The sequence below is a fragment of the Etheostoma cragini genome, chromosome 14, assembly GCF_013103735.1.
Source record: "Etheostoma cragini isolate CJK2018 chromosome 14, CSU_Ecrag_1.0, whole genome shotgun sequence".
NCBI lineage: Eukaryota > Metazoa > Chordata > Actinopteri > Perciformes > Percidae > Etheostoma > Etheostoma cragini.
The window spans coordinates 16,329,059-16,349,888 of record NC_048420.1 but is presented as its reverse complement, the minus strand read 5'-3'; the positions used below and the strand labels follow the sequence as shown (position 1 = coordinate 16,349,888).

Here is a 20,830-nt window from a genome sequence, read left to right as displayed (position 1 = left end):
AGGATAGAGAAACAGAGAGTATGTAAGACGGTGAAAAAGTTTGGGGGGTGAGGAGGAAGGGGAGGAGGGAGAGGGGCAGGTGATATTTAAGCCACTGGCAAACTCTCTCCCCATCCATCTCTGCCTTGGCTCAGTCCCCTGCACCACTTCAAAGACAACGGAGGCCTTCCATCAGCACTCAGGTAAGACCGACAGCTTGGTTTCTGCACAGTACTTTCTCCTCTGTACCTAATGAAGGTTTACTTGTAAAGTAAATTAAAAGCACAGCTGTGCAACTGCAGTAAATAGCTGTGGAATCAAAACCCTTTGGTGTACAGTGACACTGGGTAGCAGAAGACTTGAAAATCGAGGTATTCATTGTAACTAATTTTATCTTGTAAAGGTACAGTTTGATGTCTTTTGATGCTCAAGCTCTGAGAACAGAAGGACAGGGACTTATACATAAAAAGTAAAGCCAATAGGGATTTGAGTCAAAGCAGTGTTAAGAAATAACACCGTACTGGCATTTTTATAGAATAAAGGATGATAAATTAGCAATAACAACTATAAGCATGGCATGGATGTACCACACCTTGAGTTCATCAATAGTTCATTTTCTACACTAGTGTTTTAACTTTACACGTCACTTAACATTGATAAAGTTCCACCATTGAGTTAACATAGTGACTCTTCAATATTGCCATGCTCAATGTTGTGATACTGATAGCATTTCTGTCTCCATGGTTTCCTATTGTATTGTGTCAGTCAGTGAGACAGATGACCCCTATAGTTTTTCCAATCAGCCAGCTTTGGTGTCCACTCGCCTCTTTTGTCTTCTCCGCCTACAACTCTGACCTCTGCGGGACACAATGCTCTGCAGCATGATGCAAGGCAATAACCGTTGACTGACATCAGCATCTCAGTCTCCTTTTATAATAGCTGATAGTAAATAAATCATGCACATGGAATGATTGTGTCCCTCAGTATCATGTGTGAGGATGGATTAGCCTCAAAACAATGTCGTAAACTTTTATTTTTTAGAGCTAGATCACTAAACGATACACATGACCATGAAAGTTGAATGTGACTGAGCAAGTGTGGAAGTAAATGAGTTCCTTAATCTGTACACACAAGTGAAGGGTACATGCTGCTACCTCAGCTTATTTAGTTTCTGAATGTGATTACCAGTTGTGTGTTTCTCTCCTGGTTTCCATCTTGAATGTTAAGGCTGTTACACAATCAACAGACCAAGAACAGGTTTAACACTGAAACCACTCTTCACCCACATCACAGTGTTAATTGTTACATGCATTATCCATTCAGCTCACAAGAACGATAACCCGAAAAGTGGACTTTTTTAAAAACAGGTCATATGTTCTCAAAACTGTATTTTAGGGGACACGACGAGTGCATTTTTAAAATATATGTATTGAGATAGGAAGTCTTCTCTCTCTAACTCAGCATCATTGACAGTGACTTATCTGTGTCTGTGTGTGCAGTCTCTCCAAAACTCCAGCACAAGAAGCTCCAAGATGCCGGAGACAATGTGTGTAAGATTGTTTCGAAAAGCTTTTCCAACACTATTCTCCATCTTTCCATCCAAACCTCTGAAATGTAAAACCCAGTAAGGTCACACACACAAACACACACACGCACACAAACACACACACACACACACACACACACACACACACACACACAGTGACCACATTAACCTAAATTAGGGTGAGTAATAGCCTCTGCATTACAGAGAGTGTTATTCGACCCATTGAATAGAAATGGGGAAACCTCCTTGCTACTATCCATCTTTCTCTTTAACTATCACTTTGACTTAGAGGTGGCTTCAACCTTGACTGCTATGTGGCCGCACATGCAGCTGGGGCTGGAGCGGGCATTTTGTGGCAGACTCTCACCTTTTTACCTGATGCCTTTGCAGCATGTCAAAGGAGCCCAGTTCCAACCTGGAGAGTGCCATGCAGATGCTCATAAAGACCTTTCACAAGTACTCTGGGAAGGAGGGCGACAAGTACACTTTGAGCAGAGGTGAACTGAAGGAGCTGCTACTAGAGGAGCTGGGGACCTATTTAGGGGTAAGAGAAGGAGTGTGTGAATGTTGGAGAGGCAAATATGTGGTTACACACTAACACAATGATGCAGATTGCAAATATGCGACGCACAAGTGAAGGTATGCACTCACATACTTAGACACACAAGTTAAGACATGCTTGTGCAGTGATGTATGCACACACACACACACAAAAACACACACACATACTCACACACACACACATACACAACAGAGAACACATTCTTAACTCTCTCTCTCTCTCTTTCTCTCTCTCTCTCGCCCTCTCTCGCCCTCTTTCCGCTCTCTGACAGGGCTCCAAAGACAATGAAGCGGTTGAGAAGGTGATGAACGACTTGGACGCCAACAATGATGGGGAGGTGGACTTCACCGAGTTCATCATCCTGATGGGCGCTCTCACTGTCGCCTGCAATGATTTCTTCCTGGATTGCAAAACAGATGAGAAACCGAAAGATGGCGGGTCGGCATAGAAGAAAAAATGAATCAGTGCAAGAGAGAAGGGGGAGAAAGGTGGGAGGGATAGGTGGAAAGAGGGAGAAGAGGAAGGGATAATGAAGGTGGAGGAGGGGAAGGAACTGTACGAGAAAGAGGACAGAGTTGCAGTGGACTTTTGTCTTATGCACTTTGTAAACACTACGATTACACATGAGAGGAGCAGTCACAGGACACAGGGCATTCAACAGGAGTGGTGTTTTCTCTTCTGCAACTGGTTTTCACACCCAGCATATTCGGAGCTGGTTGCACTCAGGGTAGTGAGTGACTTTACACACAGAACAGGGTATATTCTTTCAACTCAAATATAGCAGTTTTGACAGCTTCTTGTATGTTCTGAATAAGGCACTGGAAAGTAAAGAAGTTGTGGTGGACGGTGGAGCACTTCTTGCACGTAAATTATTTGAGAACACATAGTAAGCTACAGATTATCATATTATTGCATGTATTCAGCGTTGAACAATAGAATATGATTTATCCCTTTTCTTGCACTTATTTTGTAATCCTTTTTAGTAATAACCAATGCATTATTCAAAATATTAAACATGGCATTTAACCAACTAGTATTTGTGGTGGTTTGGTTTCACATACTTAAAAATTCAGCTTCATGTTGGGCATGAATTGCTGCACCTGGAAATCAAGTTGAATGGCTCAAAGAAGAACAATGTGTGCGTGTGTGTGTGTGTGTGTGTGTGTGTGTGTGTATATGTGTGTGTGTTGGGGATTCCCACAGAGTAAACTGCTCCATCTCTCACATCCTGCCAACAATATCCTGCAAGTCTTGTTCCACTAGATATAAGCTGACCCAGATGTTTGACTTGGATCTGCATGGAAAACCTCTTTAAAAGAGAGAGAGCGAGAGAGAGCGAGAAAAAAAAGAGAGGGCGTGAGGGAAGATAAAGAATGTTTGTGTGCACATGTGTTTCTATGTGTGTTTGTGAATGGCGTAAGGCCTGCACAGGCAGGAAGTGAATCCGATTTATGGAGTACATTAGTCAAGTATGTAACTTGGAAAGCAGTGGTATAATCACGGAGGAATGTTCAAGTTGCTGTGACTGTTAGCACACTTACTGTCCCTCAGTATTTACCACACACACACACACACACACACACAAACAGATTAGTATATCAACACGTCTTTTTCCACCTTATTGGCTTTTAAAGCTGCTTGTCGGTTTTAAAGAAAAAATGCCGAGCAGCTGCATCACAGATCCTCTCCTTTGCACTGGAGGGATCTCGTCACTTCTGGGTGTAACTATGCTTAAACACTGATGAGCCTCCTTTTCTTACCTTCAACAATACTGAGAAACTGATTCCAGGTCAGCCAGCGTCTATGGGTGGGTTCACCCTGCTTTTATTCCTTGGCACTGTGTTCTCTAAAGGCGTCCTCCGATTAGACGGTTTGAAAATTTGAGTTTTTGGTGCCTGCAGATAGGAAAACAATTCAAAGAAAACTTGTGACAATTATTGTTAACCCTGTTGTTGCCTGAGGGGACACAAAAAACCTGTTACGACTGTTAACAGCCTAGGTTACATCCACAGGTCCAATAAAAAAGCTGCTTTCATGTAGTACAAAAAAAGGTAGATAAAATGATATTTACACCTTATAAAAAAGGTGAAAAAGCCAGTTAACAACATTTGTAACTTACTTGTCTTTAAGGCAACTGCAGATGCACAAAAAATGATTTAATGCTAATGTTTCAAAATGGTTAAACACTAACTGCAATTGCACTCACATATAACTTTTAGTATACCCAGAAGAATTCAGATCCTTTACTAAAGTAAATACAACAATGTAAAAAAAAGTACAAGCAAAGACCTGAATCCAAACAAAAAAAGTACAGAAGAATTTGCAGCTAAACACACTCAAAGCATTTATTTGTTCTGCAGAAAAAACGCCCCTTTGAGTTCCAAATTATAGTATATTACAGCTGATGCATCAATGCATACATTTTAATTTTGTAACTAGTCCTCCTCCAAAGGGTCCCATGATACATCTGAAGGGTCATAAGAGCATTAATGGGATAGAAAAGGTAAAATGTTTTCTACACACAATTAAGATACATTTCCTCCAACATTTCTCTAATTTTTTTTTTTTATTTGAATGAAACTATCAAAGACATTTAAAGGGGAAACCTCTGGTGAGTGAAGTTATGTGAAAAGTCCATGTCCTTCAACAATATATACTTATAACAAGCTGTATTTTGTGCAAGTTTTAGTCTACACATTTACTGTCTATTCAAATGTAGTGCTTATTGAATGCAATGATATTCCAATGGGATTCTGTATGAGGTCTGTTTAATGAATTTGGGGCTTGACACTAAGTTGCATCAGTTGTCAGCCATGGTGAGTGAGTTATGCTCTGGGGCAGTTACTTAATTCTAAGTCACAGGGCCTCTCCAAACACACTTGCACAAACAATGGCTTGAGGGCTTCCTGCAACAGTATCTAAAAACACGCCTGACCTTACAAGGTGAGCCAGTTTAAAGGCAAGAGTCTCTGCTGATGGATCACACATGGCCGGTGCTGCCTGCTTGTGTGAGGAAAGTAGATGAGCAACACAAAGCCAAGCCATGTCACTGGCACCAAGCCTGAAGCATCTGATAAGGAAGGCAGGGAAACTTCGGTTACCAACACAGCAGGTCAAGCGACACCCAGATGTCAAGCCACCACATCCATCAGACAGGGATCACGTCAAGCTGTCATGCAAGCCTGAGAGAGGGAGCGGCGATTGCATGAGAGTAGTGTACATATGAGAACAAAATTAATTTATTCATTCATAGTATACAGTAGCATAGCTTCAGGTCTATATCATGTGATGGTGTATTCCTTTGCAGGTGTAGCTCACTCTCTCTTTGGTAGAATTTGAGAAGGCCTGCTTTCCTCAGGTTCATGAAATCCATCTTGATAGAAGACCGCAGGGAGACCTTATGGCTTCAGTACACTGCCAGAAAAGCGTCAGGACACATTTAAATTACAAGGACCTGGCTCAATTTTCATAAGGCATATGCGTTAATAAAACAGGTATTGGTGGAAAGTAACTAACACAATTCACAATTCACAATTGAATTAACTTCACAATTAAGGTACTTGTCATATGTTGAATACTTTATTTTACTTCGTACTTCTACTGTTCAACATTTCAGAAGGAAGTCACTTTTTAGACCAACAACTACCATTTAAAAAAACAACAATACATTGTTAAAAGATTAAACCAGTGGTCTTTTATCTCTTTGGCCTGAGTGTGTAGTTGGGGGCCACATTTCAGAAGTCTGAGTTGTTAGCACTTCCAATAAAGATGCAATTCCCATTAACTTCTCTCATGGTGTTGAAAACATTGTTCAAATGATCCAACAAAAAAAATTATGATTTGAGAAAAGCCACACACAAAAAAAGAAGAAAACAAATTGGTGGAGCAGAACTTTGTATTCTTCTTTTTTCGACCTATTCATCTCATGACCCCAGGTGGAAAGCACTGGACTAAACTGATTAAAGTAGGCCTGGTGCAACAGTAAAATGCAGCTCACTAGATGCATCAGTGCTAACAATCTAATCACTTCTCATATAATAATGTATCAGTCCAAAAAAAAATTGTATGCAGAACTTTTGCTGACACATTCACATTGTTGAATTGGTACTTTAGCTTGAGTGAATGATCTTACAACTTCTTCCACCACTCAAAGACTTATTTCTTCTAGCTAAGGAGGTAAAAATGTCATCTCTGGATTTATAGTAATGAAGCCTATGGGTCACTGCTTGCCTTCATAAATTAACACTCAAACTCTCTGCGCCAAATAGAAGCAACCAGTGACAGTGTCCTCCCCGAGACCCAAGGTTACAGACAGATGTCAGCCTCGGATAACACCGACAGAGTGAGGTAAGGGAGAGGGGCGAACGATACGTAAGAAAAGGAGGGAAGGACAGAGTGTTGGTGTCAATTGCTCTTTTTTTCCTTCACATCAAGCATCCTTGGCACAGGTGTAATGATACTGCTCTTACTCTTTGTCTATTTTAGTGTTGCATTTACCTTGGATCTACACACAGCCTGCCTGCTGCTTGCAGGTACGTGAGATGTATGTCCTCAACATGACCCTCAGCTAAACCTAATCTCCCCACTAGACCTTTCCCCCCTCACCTTTTTACTCTAACCTGGCATAATAATCCATCCCCCTCAGGTGAAATGTAGCACTAAACCTTCAGACAAATTACCAAACCACTGAAACCACAATGAAGCACTTGCAGCTAAAAGATTAATTATGCTCACAAGCGCCCTGATTCAGTCATTTCCAGCAACTCTGAAGAAGCTGGTTCCTCAGAGACGATGAGGCAGTTTGATGCTTTGATCACTCCCTTTCAGAGCAAACATCGCTGACACAAACACCTTCACATTTTGCTGTTCATGTTGTTGTTTATTGGGATCAGAGAAATGCTCACAGAGGAACTCCAGCATCGAGATTAAGGACCTTCTAATCTAATCTGTTTTACAATTTTAGAATGAGTTTACCACATATTAAAAGACAAGGACAATGACAAATGTATAGCAGGTGTGTCCTCGTGTAACCCCAGCATCACTGCTCTGCCAAAAACAACAAGCCAACCTCCCTTCAACTCCCCTTTTTATGTTTTTTATCTTTAAAGAAACATAAAAATGCCAGACAAAAAAATAACATAAGACAAACTTTAACCATATTGTATTGTCATCCTGGCAGATCAGAGTTGTCCAAATAATTTTCAGCATATCTCTAAATCAAGAGAATGTATACCATGTCAAATGTTTTAGTTACATTAAAAATACACAAAAAAATAAGACTTGGAAATATAATATATCCACCACTTCTCAATTTGGTGTTATGCCGCTTAGCACCAGGGGAGCATTAAACCCTGAGAGAGGATGGCATTACTTTGTTGCAACAGAGGTCTGAATGAACCATGGATTATTTTTTGATGAGTTTAAAAGAAAAATCTTGTTTTTACTTTACTGAAATATGTGTCATTCATTTCTTGGACTTGCAGCCATAAATGATCCCAATGTGTAGACTGAAAGAAGCATGACAAAAGATCTTTATATTATAATGTTTTCTTACTACAAATCAAAAATAAATTGACAGGCATGTTAAGCTGAAAACCAAAGAGGAAATGTAGTGTAATTTCTTGTCATGAAAATCCATGGTCCTTTAAGCACATTGCAACAGGGTGAATCACTCTTCACAGTGCAGATAAAACAATGGAAACAACTCCCGCATTCACAGTTAAACAGAGCAAATCCACAAGGGGCAGTGGTTCCAGACAAATAACAAGTATACCAGTATAGACTAGAAATATGCTCAAATATTAATTCTTCTAAATCATTCTTAGTTGTATATCTTGATAAGTGTAACGATATGCTCTATGCATGGATTTTTACCAACTATTAATTTTGAGGAAAGAATAGAATTCTTTGTGTTGGCATGTTGGAGCATTGTACCGGCACATCCACCAGAGGGGGAAAGAGAGCCACAAACTACTGAGTTTCCCTCCATGTCCAAACTCCTTTCTGCTTCATAGTGATTTAACTTAGTAACAATAACACACATATTGTAGCTTCTAACAGAGCCACATCAGATAATTAAAACATCACATTTGAGCATGAGTCACATCACATTTCATAATTAAAAGTGCCTCGTCGTCTGCGCTGGGTTTCTCCCTTGTTCACATGCATAACAGCAGCTTGATGTTTTGCCTAAGCTGCACATCAAAGTAAAATACAGACAGAGGAATGTATCCATAAAGACACAGACGTAGCCACAAATGTTGTCTGATTATGAAATACAAAATCATAAAACATAAAAAGTAGGATCATACACCCAAGTTATAAAATGAGACAGAGCAGTAGAGGTACACAATAATCAGAGGTGAGGTCTTGACTGATTGTTGGAAACATTTTGTCCCTGCAGGCCCAGGGGTGTGCTTGTTTTGTCCACCTAAGCAGTGCTGGGGTAGAGTCAGTGGATGCGAGGCACTGGGTGCAGCAAAGTCATGTGCTCGGCGCCATTAAAAGGCAGACGCTGAGTGCAGTAGTGGTGCACCACCTCTGGGATGCTGGGGAACACACAGCTGCTCTGGTCCAGGGTGTAGCCGCTTTCTTTGGTCTGGGCAACAATGATATGAACGCAGCCTTGGCTCGTCCTGAGTCACACAGAGGAGAGGAAAGGCGAAACAGCACTTTAAAAACTTAAACATGAATTATGAATCTTATTTTGCCTTGTAGCACAAGTTTAATTCCACTTACTGGTATGCATTATATTCATTAGTCTAAAGCCCAAAAAATAAAATGAAAAAATTACCATTATTGTTTTTTATCTTTGTCTTAAAAAGACCAAAATCAACAACTTGTTAGTCTGTCTGCCGTGCTCATGTATATGTATTTTCCTTTTTATAAAATGGCTTAAATAAAAGGCTTTATAAAGGCTTTCCTAAAAAAGCTGACGGCTGTAGTTTTTGGCAGACGTTAGGAGTAAATTTGCTAGGGACTATTTTTAGCTGCAGATTGCACATTTGTGCTCTTGCACAGCAGGACAATGTTTCTGGGATTTGCTCAAAATACACTACACATTGATTGTAATGATTTATTGTAAGAGGTTAGCCAGCGTATACAGTAAGTGGGGCTTAGTGATGTGTGAAATGTTTTGTTGGTTCTGGTCTTTTAAAGACATTTATAGATAATAAGACAAATGTTGAACACTAATAGCCTGATCCATTACAAAGTTATGCTAAAAATAATGAATAATTAATGACGGAATAAACTACATTTTAATGCTGTCTACAACTGGACTAAATACAGTTTAATCCTTTCATAGTTTACATAGTGTGATCAGTATGTAATATTTCAGCCACAGAGATGCTCTATCAGGTTGCACTCACTTGAGGGCGATGGAGTACTTGCTGTTGTCCGACTCACTGTTCCTGACCAGAAAGCTGGCCTCTTTGCAGGACTGCAACTGAAACTCCGCCTCCTGACGAGTCACACAGCCATGATACCAGCTGAGACAGAGGGTGGGAAAGAGAGAGATCACATTTCATCTGTTATTAATCAAGTCTAGAACCTCATTTCATACATCCCACCCATTGCACGAATTAAAAACAAATTAAGACCCATCATGACATACATTTAAATTCATTTGAATATAAAAAGGTTTGAATAGTACCGTATTAAAGTAGCATGCATCTACAGGGAAAGCCCAACATTGAGGTATAATGATGAATGATTTTGCACCACTCCCCCTCCTCACCTCTGTTTTTCCAGAGGCAGGGACGGGTCAACACAGCGGGCCTCTGTTTCAGGGTTGCTGCCAGAGGTGGTGGATGGCAACAGGGTCGGAGGTGAGGATCGCAGGATCTTCTGGGTCCAGCTTTTCTGCCTCAGATGCTGATGCTGCTGATGCTGCTGATGCTGCTGATGCTGCTGTTGCTGCTGTGGCTGAGCTGGCGGATGTTGCGGCTGCCTGGTGAGTGTGGGGTGAGGCGTCTCATCTTTGGCTTGGCGTTCAGAGCTGTCAAACTGTGCTGAGGGAAGAAGAGAAACAAGAGAAGATGTGAAGTTATGGAAAGAAACAGATCTTGAACTGGGTGCTGAAGCCTCCTGTAAATATAGAATAAGACAGGCGTTTGATGATTCATGCAAGAGGTTATTCAATATGCTTTTGGTCTATGCAGCATATAAAATATAAATGTGTGAACAGGCCTGAGTTTGTTTTTTTTCATAAATACACTTCTTATTAATCGAAGGCGGAGAAGAGGCAGGGGTGGATGAATTCAGCACTGTTGCACACTGCAGTCAGTGATGTATTCTTTTTTTAAAGTGTTGCTTTTTGAGGTATAAAGATTAGGAAAATCTTAACAAACTAAAAGTGCAGGTAAACCAGGTGTGCACAGAAGCAAACATGTCCTTAGTGCTCAGCTTGTTTTCAGATATGCGGTGCGACAAACGTCTGATGTACCTGAGAGAGTTCTAACAATATGCTCCTTCTTCCACTCCCAGGGCAGCTCGTACTCAGTGGAGGGACGAGGATCCAGCTCGGGACGTGTGACCGCCGTCTTGTCCCCCTCACCATTTCCCTCATATATCTGTAAGGGCACAGGCTGACCTTCCTCCCCTGTTTCCTCGCTCGCCTCCATCAGCACACACACCTTCAGCAGGTCCTTGGACCCTCGACGTCTAATCTCTTGCAGGTAGAAAACAAGGGATTCAAGATCAAAATCTCTTCTGAGAACTAAGCACAGAACCACCATCTGGTAAAGAAGTGATGTATGACATCAACTGAAACAGCTGTTGGATACATTACATTCAGTGTGTAAATGGGGAGGATCCTGGAATACCAGACCAAAACTTGCCACATTATAGACTGGGAAGGTGTCAAATTCAATATTATATACAGGCTTCAATAACCCTAACAGTATACACTTCTAATGAGGTACTCCTTATAAGAGGTTTATACATATTAACTGATCAATAGCACAGAGTAAATGATCTATTAAATATTATTAAAGCCACTAGTTAAACCTTTTGAAGCCTTTAAAAAAGGTGAATCTGTTGAGTAACTGATGTCAGCTGGCACATAGAGTGTTAATAATAACGCTGCCCAACTCTCATAGCCTTGCTTATTGAGTCACAGTGACATCATCTTGCTTACTTCCTTAATATGATTTAAGCCTCGTAAATTGACTCTGTCACATCACATCCTCTGTAGACTTCTCTAAGGAGGCCTGGAAGTAGCACATGCACACACTGAATGAAGTTAAATCTACTAGAGCACACTGCAATACAACATTTTAACATTCACAGCAGGCTATTGTGTAACCCTTTTAGTTAAAACAATGGAGTGATGGAATGAAAGGTCAGAAGAGCATGTGATTGGACGACGGACCACCCGTCTTCCTAGATGCTGGGAAGTTTTGATAAATGGTCAGACAGGTCCAAATAGGGGGTTACACAGAGCTGCGTCCGAGAGGAGGCAGTGGGCACTGAGGGACAACTTCCTTTTTAGAGAATAGTACCAGGAAGCAGAGACAGGAAAGAGGAAGCAGGGGCAGGAAACTGCACCCATTGTCTGAACGCAGCACAGTTGCCATGAGAACCTCGTTGGGTGCAGAGAGCACTAGGGGAGCAAGTTCATGTTTCACTGCTCGGCCTGCAGAGACTAATCATGTGAATCCTGTCGTTCACCAGGGTGATAACGCGGCTGTGTAGATTCAGTGATTCAGGGAATGAATGAAAAAAATCACAGCTCTATCCTACCAGCTGAGAGCTACAAGAGAAGGCAGTATAAGCACATTGATGAAAGTCTCACCAGTAATCATCTGCTGGGCATCGTAAGGCTCCATGTAACCATCGTTCTCCCCGACCCTCTCTGCCTCCCTTTGCTCTCTGGTCTTTTGAGCATCAAAGGGATCCGCGTAATCCTCAAGGATGACCTGAATCACATAACATAGGATTTCTTTTCATACATAAGATAATTAAAACTGAAAAACAACAATAAAAGTTTTCAGAATGGCACCAAATAATAGGGCTAAAAAGAAACAAGGATTCCCCGACAAGGGCTACTTCTGATTGGCTACCAGTTACGACAGGTTGACTGCACAGGAAACAGCGTTTACCACCTGTTGAAAAGAAACACTGGCTACTATTAAAACATGTCGTAACCTCTTTATACACAGTCTATGGTTGCAGTAAACTACGAGAAGGCTTCAGCTAAGAATACTTGACCCCTCATCTTGTTTTAAGAGCCCACTGTCTCTCTTCACAGTTACATCTCTCTGTTCACCCCCTCTTTTCGGCTTCACCAGTCATGTGTTGTCATCTTATCAGTGCCATATAATTTCTTGTTTGTTTTACAAGCAAGCCACTGTCCAAGAGACAATGGCAGGCGGTAAAATGAAGTTGTCGGCAGATACCTGACAGGCTGAGTGTCAGTGAGTTGTTAACATGTTTAGTTTAGAGTGGTTAAGATGGAGACTATACAACACAGATACATTTTTCCTTATTCAAATCTGACAGTATGTCACACCTTCACCTCCTGTGGAAATGACATAAAGTTCTTCATGAACTTTGAGATCAAGAAATGGGATTTACTTCCTTTCTGAAAATAAAACTCACGTTTTATTCTTGCGCTCTTTTATGGGTCTTTTTTCTCACCATCCCTCCGCTATCACTATCCCTGACTTCACTATCTTTCTCCCTTTTTTTCCAAAGCCAAGCTGGAGGGGACTTGGGTTAGCGCCTAAGTGTCAAATAACACAATGTTTCTTATAACATGATAGCCTTCTTCACCATGGGGCCTGAATCTAGTGAAAGAGAGGGGTGAGGCAAAGGAAAGGGAGGGGGGGGGTGGGGGGGTGGGAGAGAACAGGAATAATGAGCCAGATTACATACAGGAGAGAAAATATACCCTCATGTCTGACCACAGCTTTGTATCCAAGGCAAGGAAGGTGGGTGGAAAGGCGAGGGGTGGAGAGGAAGAGAAAGAGAGATAGAAAGACAGACTGAGGTGTGGACACAATGCGTATCACAGAGACAAAGGAGAGGGAGAAACTGAAACAATAATATCAATTTTCAGAGCTTGGACTGGATCCATCCTCACTGTCAACAGTATTGATGACACAGGCAACTTCGTAGTAGAAGTACTTACATTTCACCAGTGATGTTTGCTGATGTATTAACATGTAAGAGGCTCATTTTAACTATGCTTCTATTTGGTAGAGTTGTTCTTAACATTATCGTTTTATAAACTAGGATTTCCTAAGAGTTACATCTTCAATCTAATCTAATTATACAGTAGCAAAAAATGAAAATACTCAATATTGTCAAGTGCAGTAGGCTACCTGAGAAAATGGCCTTGTTTACTTTCTAGGAAAACAAATAACCTAAATCACACAACAGCTGTTAGTTCAGCCCACATCCCTTATTTACAACGTCCCTTGTTACATCACTTAAAAAAACTAAAAATGAACTGAAAACGGAAAAATGTTCACCGAAATGATTACAAATTGATCTCATCGGGCTGAGATTGCATTAGTTACTCACCGTCTCTGTTTTGCACTGGACTGGTTTCTCTGCTTCGGGGACCACTTGATTGGTGATGGTGCCGCTGTTGAAGTTGGGGCTTTTGTCCAGTTTGTCCACTCGGATCAGCCGGTTGATGTAAGCGTTGGCAGATGAAGAGCTTTTCAGAGGTCTGTGCTGCTCTTCAAACACCGGCTCCGCTTTGGAGTTCTTGCGACTTTTCCCTGACAGGAGGTTGTCCCAAACTTTTCCTTCTGTCGGGGAGCTTCCACTGTTTTTACTTAACTCTGAGTTCTTTCGATTTCTCCCGGACAGGAGAGACCCAACTCCTCCACCTCCTCCGCCTGTGTTGTCACCAGAGGAGTTTTTCCGATGGCCCGTTTTGGAGCCTGTTGTTTTGGTACCAAGGCCGGCCACCAGCCCCGTTTTATTGACTCTTGGCTGTGAGCCTGATTCGGTAGCTGAGCGGATCCTGTCGGTACCATTCTTCAGATTGATGGGGAACTCCTTGAACCACTTTGCCATTATTAGGCCTACTCAGATTGAAACCAATAAACCTCTTTGCCTGCTTCGCCACCTTTTAACGCCATGCACCACAGGGCCCCAGGGACCCACCTTTAGAAATCAGTCTTTCTAACAAAAGACTTCCGTTGCTTTATTCTAGTATAAAGCATGTGTAGACTACATCATCTCCACACCTCAGTTTAAATTATGTCATAAATGCTTTCAAAAGCCAATGGCTCTATCTTCAATTTTAGAAAAACTTATGAAAAAAAGAAAGAAAGACCAACAGGCTAAATGCCTTTTTGGCGAAAGAAAGAGAAAAAACAATACCACTACTTTATCCCATTTGTGATGCACCTGTTCCTTCTTCTGCTCAGAGGAAAAGTTTATTCCCTTTGGACAAAAAGATGTCTTTGGTGTGTGATGACTCTAAAGAAGGCAAAATTCTTCTTGCTTCTGATTTGTGGTCCCATTCCCAGAGAGGCTCGAGTGGTCTTTCCCAACTCCCACTGTCGCAATGACACTGCTGACTGTGGCTGGAGATTATAGGGGAAGGGGTAGGCTGTATGAAGTTAAGAGGGAGAGGCAGGACCGGGTGGGCGGTGAAAAACTTTTAATTTCAAACACCAATGTAGAATAAGCATTTTGGGAGTTTAATATTCTACGTTAGACTGAGCTATGCCAAGGTAACCCACTAAGAATTTGGACATCTTTATAAGCCTATTATTTTGCCTTATAATTAATGTAGCCTTTGTTTTAACTGCAATAGGCCTATACAATATGATAAATGAAATGTGAAGCCAAATGGATATTGAGGAAAATAACAGTATATAGACCTAAAACGCTGGCCTTTCCATCAATGTTGATTATGCTCTGAAGTATGAATAACAGGCACTGTGCACATATCTTACCTCCATTCACGTCTTAAATGGAACTTGACAGTTAGGTTAATATTTTGACGATGCTTGTTAATTCAAGATTTATCAAAATTCCACTTGATAATGGGTTTAATTGGCTGTCTAATCAATGTCCCTCCTTCTTTAGTTGTACAGAGTACCGTCATAGACAGTTAATGGTCTGTTCTGAGCTGCTCCACAGATACCAGCGAAAGGTATGACAACAATACTATAAATTAAAACAAATACTGTAGACGACGGTAATACGGATAGTTTTTAAAAACATAATATTATAATTTTATATATCATACAATACACTCTGGATTTTAATCATTTTGTTTAGAAATGTTTTTAATATTCATGAAGTATACTTTTCGACACCCCCATGTTTGCCGTGAGATGTAACGTTCCATCGTGCGCGATACTCCTGCTTGTCCCTCTTTGTCCGGTGGCGATAGAAGGCCATGATAATTATGGCAAGATTTGCGTTTTTGAATGAATTATAGTTGAATGGTGGATCAACAAGCATACACCGTGCGAGGACCGGTTTGCTGGCAATGACACACCAGAGAGTTTCAATTTAAAGGACAGCACAGCAAGCAACGGAGAAAGGGTACAGTTTGCTTCCAAGACAGTCTGCAAGATGGCTAGCTATCTTCAGTGGCATGCTAACGTTAGCTAGCAAGCTAATGTTATCATAGTAAACAACAATTTTCAAAACATGATCGATTTCTATATCTGATTAATGTTGTGATAAATGGAATTAAGGGCACATTTTCACAAGTGATGGTAGAAAGATAAGTCACAGTTTCGAATTAATGTTCCAGTGTTGCCGCTACTGGGTGAAATCTCAACGCTGCTAGCTAACCACATTGAGTAACGTGGCTAGCTAGTTAGCCAAGGTAGTAACTAGCTTGCGTTAGCTAGCTGCTCGACTTCTTTGCTGCACATCTGTAAGTGATCATTTATATAGGGAGGGGGTACTCTGTAACTTGCTTGTACTGGCAATCAAGCCAGGTAGCAAGCAACCAGTTTTAGTTAGTCGGAACTGGTTTGCAACAAGACGAACTCGTGCTAAATAACGTGAAGCAGCTCAGTTTTACCTGACGTTTTCTTTGGTGACCAAATCCCGGCGTGACAGATACCGTGGCGAAAGACTTGCAGCTGTAAAGGTGTTTGCAGACCTGGGCCGGCCTTATAACATCACATACGTGTTAGCTACTGCTGTGACGATAACCATTAATACGTTATTGACATGACCTGAAGGCAGATTTCCACCTACTCGGCTCATAGCCTTCAAGACGTCGTCATTTTTAACTTTTTTTTTCTTGCATATGAACGGTGATATGCCACTTCACCGACAGTCATATTAGCTAATGGCTGCCGAATCGGGGAGACTACTGGCGGGACAAGGAAAACGAAGCAAAGGTAGGAATTTATTTCACCCATCTCCCAATCAGATCGGAATCATCCATTACTGCGCTGCAATGGGCTGCACTGGTGCTCTTAGCAAATCCCTTCTCGCCTCCCCCATATGTAAACTTCACGACTGTCTCCGGTGGTGGCTGTTTCTCGCAGAGTGGATCTGTGAACGGGGTTCATGTCTATCTTGCTGTAAATGTACCTTCAACTCCTTTTTCTCGTTCTCATGTCATCGTCTTTTCCTGTCTCCCTCATTGACCTTACCTCTTCTGCCTCTGTTTGCGGCCTCTCTCCCTCTCGCCTGGGTCATTTGGTCTGCCTGGGTCATTTGCGATTCAGGGCTTCATAACCTTGGTGATGATAGCGCCTGGATGTTCAGCATCTTGTCCTCATGCCAGTCTATGTCCCATCATTGAATCCATCTCAACTGTTGGACTTGAAAAAGAGGACCTAGGTCTAAAGCTGCTCCACTCTGTCACTAAGGGGTGTTGGCCAATCCAAAATGTGATAGTGCGCTTGATTAGTGGTGGACCAATAACGTGAGACACAAAGGCCTATTTTTGTTGTGGCTAATATTATATTTCCCCCTTTCCACCCCTTCCCTCCATATTTCACTATTTCAGCTTCACAGATGAAGAGCCCAGAGAAGAAGAAGGCGAGGAAATCCACCAACCAGGTAATACTATTTTTTTTTAAATCTGATTACTTTGTAACATTAAAGAAACATTATCTCAGTATGTGACAAGTGGATGTTAAAAAAAATAATAATCTGGTTATTTTCTTAGGCGGCAGGGTTCTCCCACCTCACTGAGTTTGCACCCCCACCTACCCCCATGGTGGACCACCTGGTCGCCTCCAACCCCTTCGACGATGACTTTGGCCCTCCATCCCGACCAAGTGGGACAGGTGGACCAGGTGGTGCTCCATTTCTACCCAGCCCAGGCGGAGGAGGTGGGTATGGAGGTGGAGGAAGAATGAGTGGAGGCATGAACTTTATGGGAGGACCAGGTGCCGGCCAACCTGGACGGAGGCCACCGTTTGGCCCTCCAACCAACGCTGGACCTCACCACCAGCTCGGCTTTGGAGGAATGCCTGGCTTTGGAGGAGGTGGTGGGGGCGGCAGTGGGGGAGGAGGGGGAGGGGGAGGATTTCCCCCTGGTGGCCCTTCTCAGTTCAATATGCCACCAAACTTCAGTCCACCCATGCACACCGGGCCAGGATTCAATCCCATGTTGTCTCCAGGGGCTATGGGTGGTCCCGGGGGAGGAGGGCCACCGCACCCTCGGTTTGGCATGCCTCCACAGCAGCAGCACGGACAGGGTGGACACCCGTTCAACAGCCCACCGTTACCTGGTGGTGGAGGCCCCAGAGGGCCCCCACATGGCCCCCTGCCTCCCATGGGAGGAGGCATGGGTCCTGGGATGAACATGATGGGTGGCATGGGTGGTGGCCCTGGAGGCAACATGGTGGGAGGGTTACCAGGAATGCCCCCTCAAGGACAGTTCCCTCCCTCACAGGATGGCCCCTACCCTGGCCCCAGTCCGCCAGGGCCAGGCAACGAGGATGGAAAAAACTTTGGTGGAGGAGGGGCTCCATCTGGGCCTCAGCAGCAGCAGCAGCTTAACCTAAATCCCAACGGCCCCCCTCCTAATAATACCACACCTGGCCCTCCTAACTCTGGCCCACCACAGTCAGGAGGGGGCTTCCCTGGCCACCCTGATGTCCAGCAGTCCAATGCCAATACACCTGGTCAGCCTCCCTCAGCACCGCCACAGCCTAACCCCAACTCTTCTCCTACTGGTCCCCTGAATGGATCAGGCCAGCCTCAGCATCCACCACCCAATCAGCTACAACCCCCCAGCAATGCAAACACCCCCAACTCTAACAACTCTACCCAGCAGCAGCAGCAGCAACAATCCACCCCACCTAACTCTGCCCCTGGTTCCACCCCGTACAGCCAGCAGAACAACACTCCTGGTGCTGGTGGTCCCATGCCAAATGCGGCCCCCAATTCAGGTCAGAACAGCATGACCAACAACAATGGAAGCAACACTCCTGGCAGCAACCCCAATCCCCCCTCTAACTCCACTTCAACCCCAAACACCCAGTCTCCCCTGCCCTCTGGCCCTGCTGCCCCATCAACTGGGCCTGGAAAACTCTGTGGCCCCGGGATGGTCTTCCCTTGTGGCCTTTGTACGGCGGAAGTGCATGACGACCAGGACGCCATCTTGTGCGAGGCGTCATGCCAACGCTGGTTCCACCGTGACTGCACAGGCCTGACAGAGCCTGCATACGGGCTGCTGACTCGAGAGAGCGCTGCTGTTTGGGCCTGTGACTTCTGCATCAAGACCAAGGACATCCAAGCAGTGTTTGTGCGTCAGGGATTAGGCCAACTGGTGGCAGCTAATGAGAGTTGAGAAGTGGCTGAGAAGGAAGTGGGGTGGAGGTGCATCACATAAGGCCACATGGAAACATTCTTTGCTTCTATCTAACTGATGACCTGTGTGTCATGTCAGCTACTTGCCCAACTTTCTCTTGACAAGCCCTTTACTTGTTCACTACACAGAGAAACACCTTCTATAGTGCTATATATATATATATATAAGCACTTTGAGCGACTCTTGGTAAATTATATCCCCCCCCCCCCCCCCCCAAAAAAAAGGAGTCAGATCATGATGAAAGTTAAACTACACAATCCTTCAGACATCTAGCCTGCCAACCAGCAAAGCACTGACACCAACACACTACCTCACAAACTTTGTGACTGATTGACACGGACGCTCCCGCACTGACTGACCATAATTGACATGACGCACTCATCCACCACATGGGTATGATGACCCCTGAAGTACAGCTTTAAGTACAACAGACATAATAATATCAAATCTTTAAAATTGAAAAAAAAGTCATTGAAAGATGGCCTGAAATTCTTAAAGGGACTTGGGTTTCATTATTGCATTGAATCACAGCTTTTTTTGCCATTGAAATGCTTTATCCTAGCACTGCCCTATCACATTTTTAGCCTTTTTACTGCAAGCAAGTGAACACAGATGGAAAATTATGTCAGTATATTGCAGCGTAAAATGTCTAAAATCAAGTGTTTTCCCATTATTGGGGAAAAAGACAGAAATGTTCATTTTGGTAGTTTCCGCACACATGCATACATACAGACTTGTACTTCTTGTATCTGTCGTTTTGTACCCAGTGCTGATTAATCCAAAGGAGACCCAAGCCGAGAGTTCATCCACACTTCACATAAAGGATTTTACCATGAAATTAGTTGTAAATATGAGGACAAAAGATTTGTCCAGAACTCCCATCAGTTGTGAACATGCCACCAAGTTGACCAATGAACAAATAATGAGTTGAACTGCTTTGTCTTTGTTGTATACAGTATGACGTTTTTATACAGTACATTTGAGTCTACCATTTCTGTTTATCTCTGCAGTACACATGGATTGTGAAATCAGTGCTTTTGGATGGTGTTGGCATAGCAAGTAGTGACATCATGTCATATCAGATGTTCATTGTACTTAAAAAAAAAAAAGAAAAAAAAAGAGTGCATGTGAACCAATGCAGTAACTGTCTGATCTGTTTATGTTTATATTCTGGCCTCTGCCCTGCAAGAGCCCTTGAAGTAGACCAAATAACTAAGAGCGAACAAATCCCACATTTCTGTCACGGTATAAGGTGTTTAAAACTATTCTTCATTTTCTCTGTCCTTATTTTTCTTTGTTCTATGTCCAAGTTGCCTTTCTTTTCTTGCTCTCTCAGCTGTTCCTTTTTGTTTTGTACTGATATTTTTGCTGTGCTCTTGCTCCGCTCTGGCGCCTCCTGGTGGGACCTGGAGGAACCAGTGAGTCCCACACCAGGTGGGGAAGGGAAAGGTACTGAACTCTGAAGTAAAAACAGATTATTTTTTTTTGTACTTGTCCATGTCTGTTTTTATTCACTTTTTTTTATTTGTTTGCTAATTGTTGTATTAAAATGAGGGTTGTAAAACCGGTATGAAGCTGGTAATGTAATTTCTTTGCCATAATGCTCAGTTACAGCTTGATACCTTTTTATTAACTGTGTTTACAGTATACCTTTTCCCTTTTCAAGAAGTGGCTTTAAGGTTTCCTTCTCAGTTCATTGTGAGATTCCTTTTAAAAACGATTGAAGAATAATTTCCTTAGAAATTTCCTGGAAAAATGTAAAATATAGAAGATTCAAGTGGTAGGCCTACACTTGAAATTGATATCAATGAAATGCCAAAAATAGCAAAACAAAGACAATTTTAGTCAGGACACAGGTGGTCAGTTGCATTTAAAAAAGAAATAGACAATTTGCCTTGAGGGAAGCAAACAATTTGACAAATTAAGATTAAATGATAAATCATTATTAACTTGGGTTTAAATGGAGTTCTTTCAA

At 42.5% G+C, this 20,830-nt stretch overlaps 3 protein-coding genes across 8 annotated transcripts; 2 read left to right on the top strand and 1 right to left on the bottom strand.

The window, feature by feature from the left end:
* Nucleotides 1–6: 6 nt before the first annotated feature.
* On the top strand, nucleotides 7–12,086 carry s100s (S100 calcium binding protein S). 4 transcript variants are annotated; one of them, XR_004659476.1, is made up of 6 exons: nucleotides 75–182; nucleotides 1,479–1,525; nucleotides 1,916–2,069; nucleotides 2,359–2,923; nucleotides 7,310–7,314; nucleotides 12,076–12,086. XR_004659476.1 is itself a non-coding variant. In XM_034892988.1 (4 exons), exons 2-4 carry the CDS (start codon nucleotides 1,512–1,514, stop codon nucleotides 2,533–2,535), a joined length of 345 nt encoding a protein of 114 aa, XP_034748879.1. In that variant the 5' UTR covers nucleotides 75–182; nucleotides 1,479–1,511; the 3' UTR covers nucleotides 2,536–3,117. The 4 variants fall into 4 exon arrangements, 1 of the variants encoding a protein (XP_034748879.1); XR_004659478.1 differs by having other exon boundaries at nucleotides 90–182; nucleotides 1,479–1,529; XR_004659477.1 differs by lacking the exon at nucleotides 1,479–1,525 and having other exon boundaries at nucleotides 7–182.
* Nucleotides 6,946–14,646, bottom strand: LOC117957325 (SH2 domain-containing adapter protein E-like). Its single transcript, XM_034892985.1, has 6 exons — nucleotides 13,617–14,646; nucleotides 11,884–12,007; nucleotides 10,534–10,758; nucleotides 9,826–10,099; nucleotides 9,458–9,577; nucleotides 6,946–8,722 (listed from the first exon to the last, which is right to left on the bottom strand). Exons 1-6 carry the CDS (start codon nucleotides 14,118–14,120, stop codon nucleotides 8,539–8,541), a joined length of 1,431 nt encoding a protein of 476 aa, XP_034748876.1. The 5' UTR covers nucleotides 14,121–14,646; the 3' UTR covers nucleotides 6,946–8,538.
* Nucleotides 14,647–15,399: 753 nt separating this feature from the next.
* pygo2 (pygopus homolog 2 (Drosophila)) lies at nucleotides 15,400–19,066 on the top strand. Of its 3 annotated transcripts, XM_034891162.1 has the most exons (4): nucleotides 15,401–15,608; nucleotides 16,360–16,423; nucleotides 17,041–17,093; nucleotides 17,203–19,066. In XM_034891162.1, exons 2-4 carry the CDS (start codon nucleotides 16,372–16,374, stop codon nucleotides 18,832–18,834), a joined length of 1,737 nt encoding a protein of 578 aa, XP_034747053.1. In that variant the 5' UTR covers nucleotides 15,401–15,608; nucleotides 16,360–16,371; the 3' UTR covers nucleotides 18,835–19,066. The 3 variants fall into 3 exon arrangements, with proteins under 3 accessions (XP_034747054.1, XP_034747053.1, XP_034747052.1); XM_034891163.1 differs by lacking the exon at nucleotides 16,360–16,423 and having other exon boundaries at nucleotides 15,400–15,608; XM_034891161.1 differs by having other exon boundaries at nucleotides 15,401–16,423.
* Nucleotides 19,067–20,830: the final 1,764 nt, after the last annotated feature.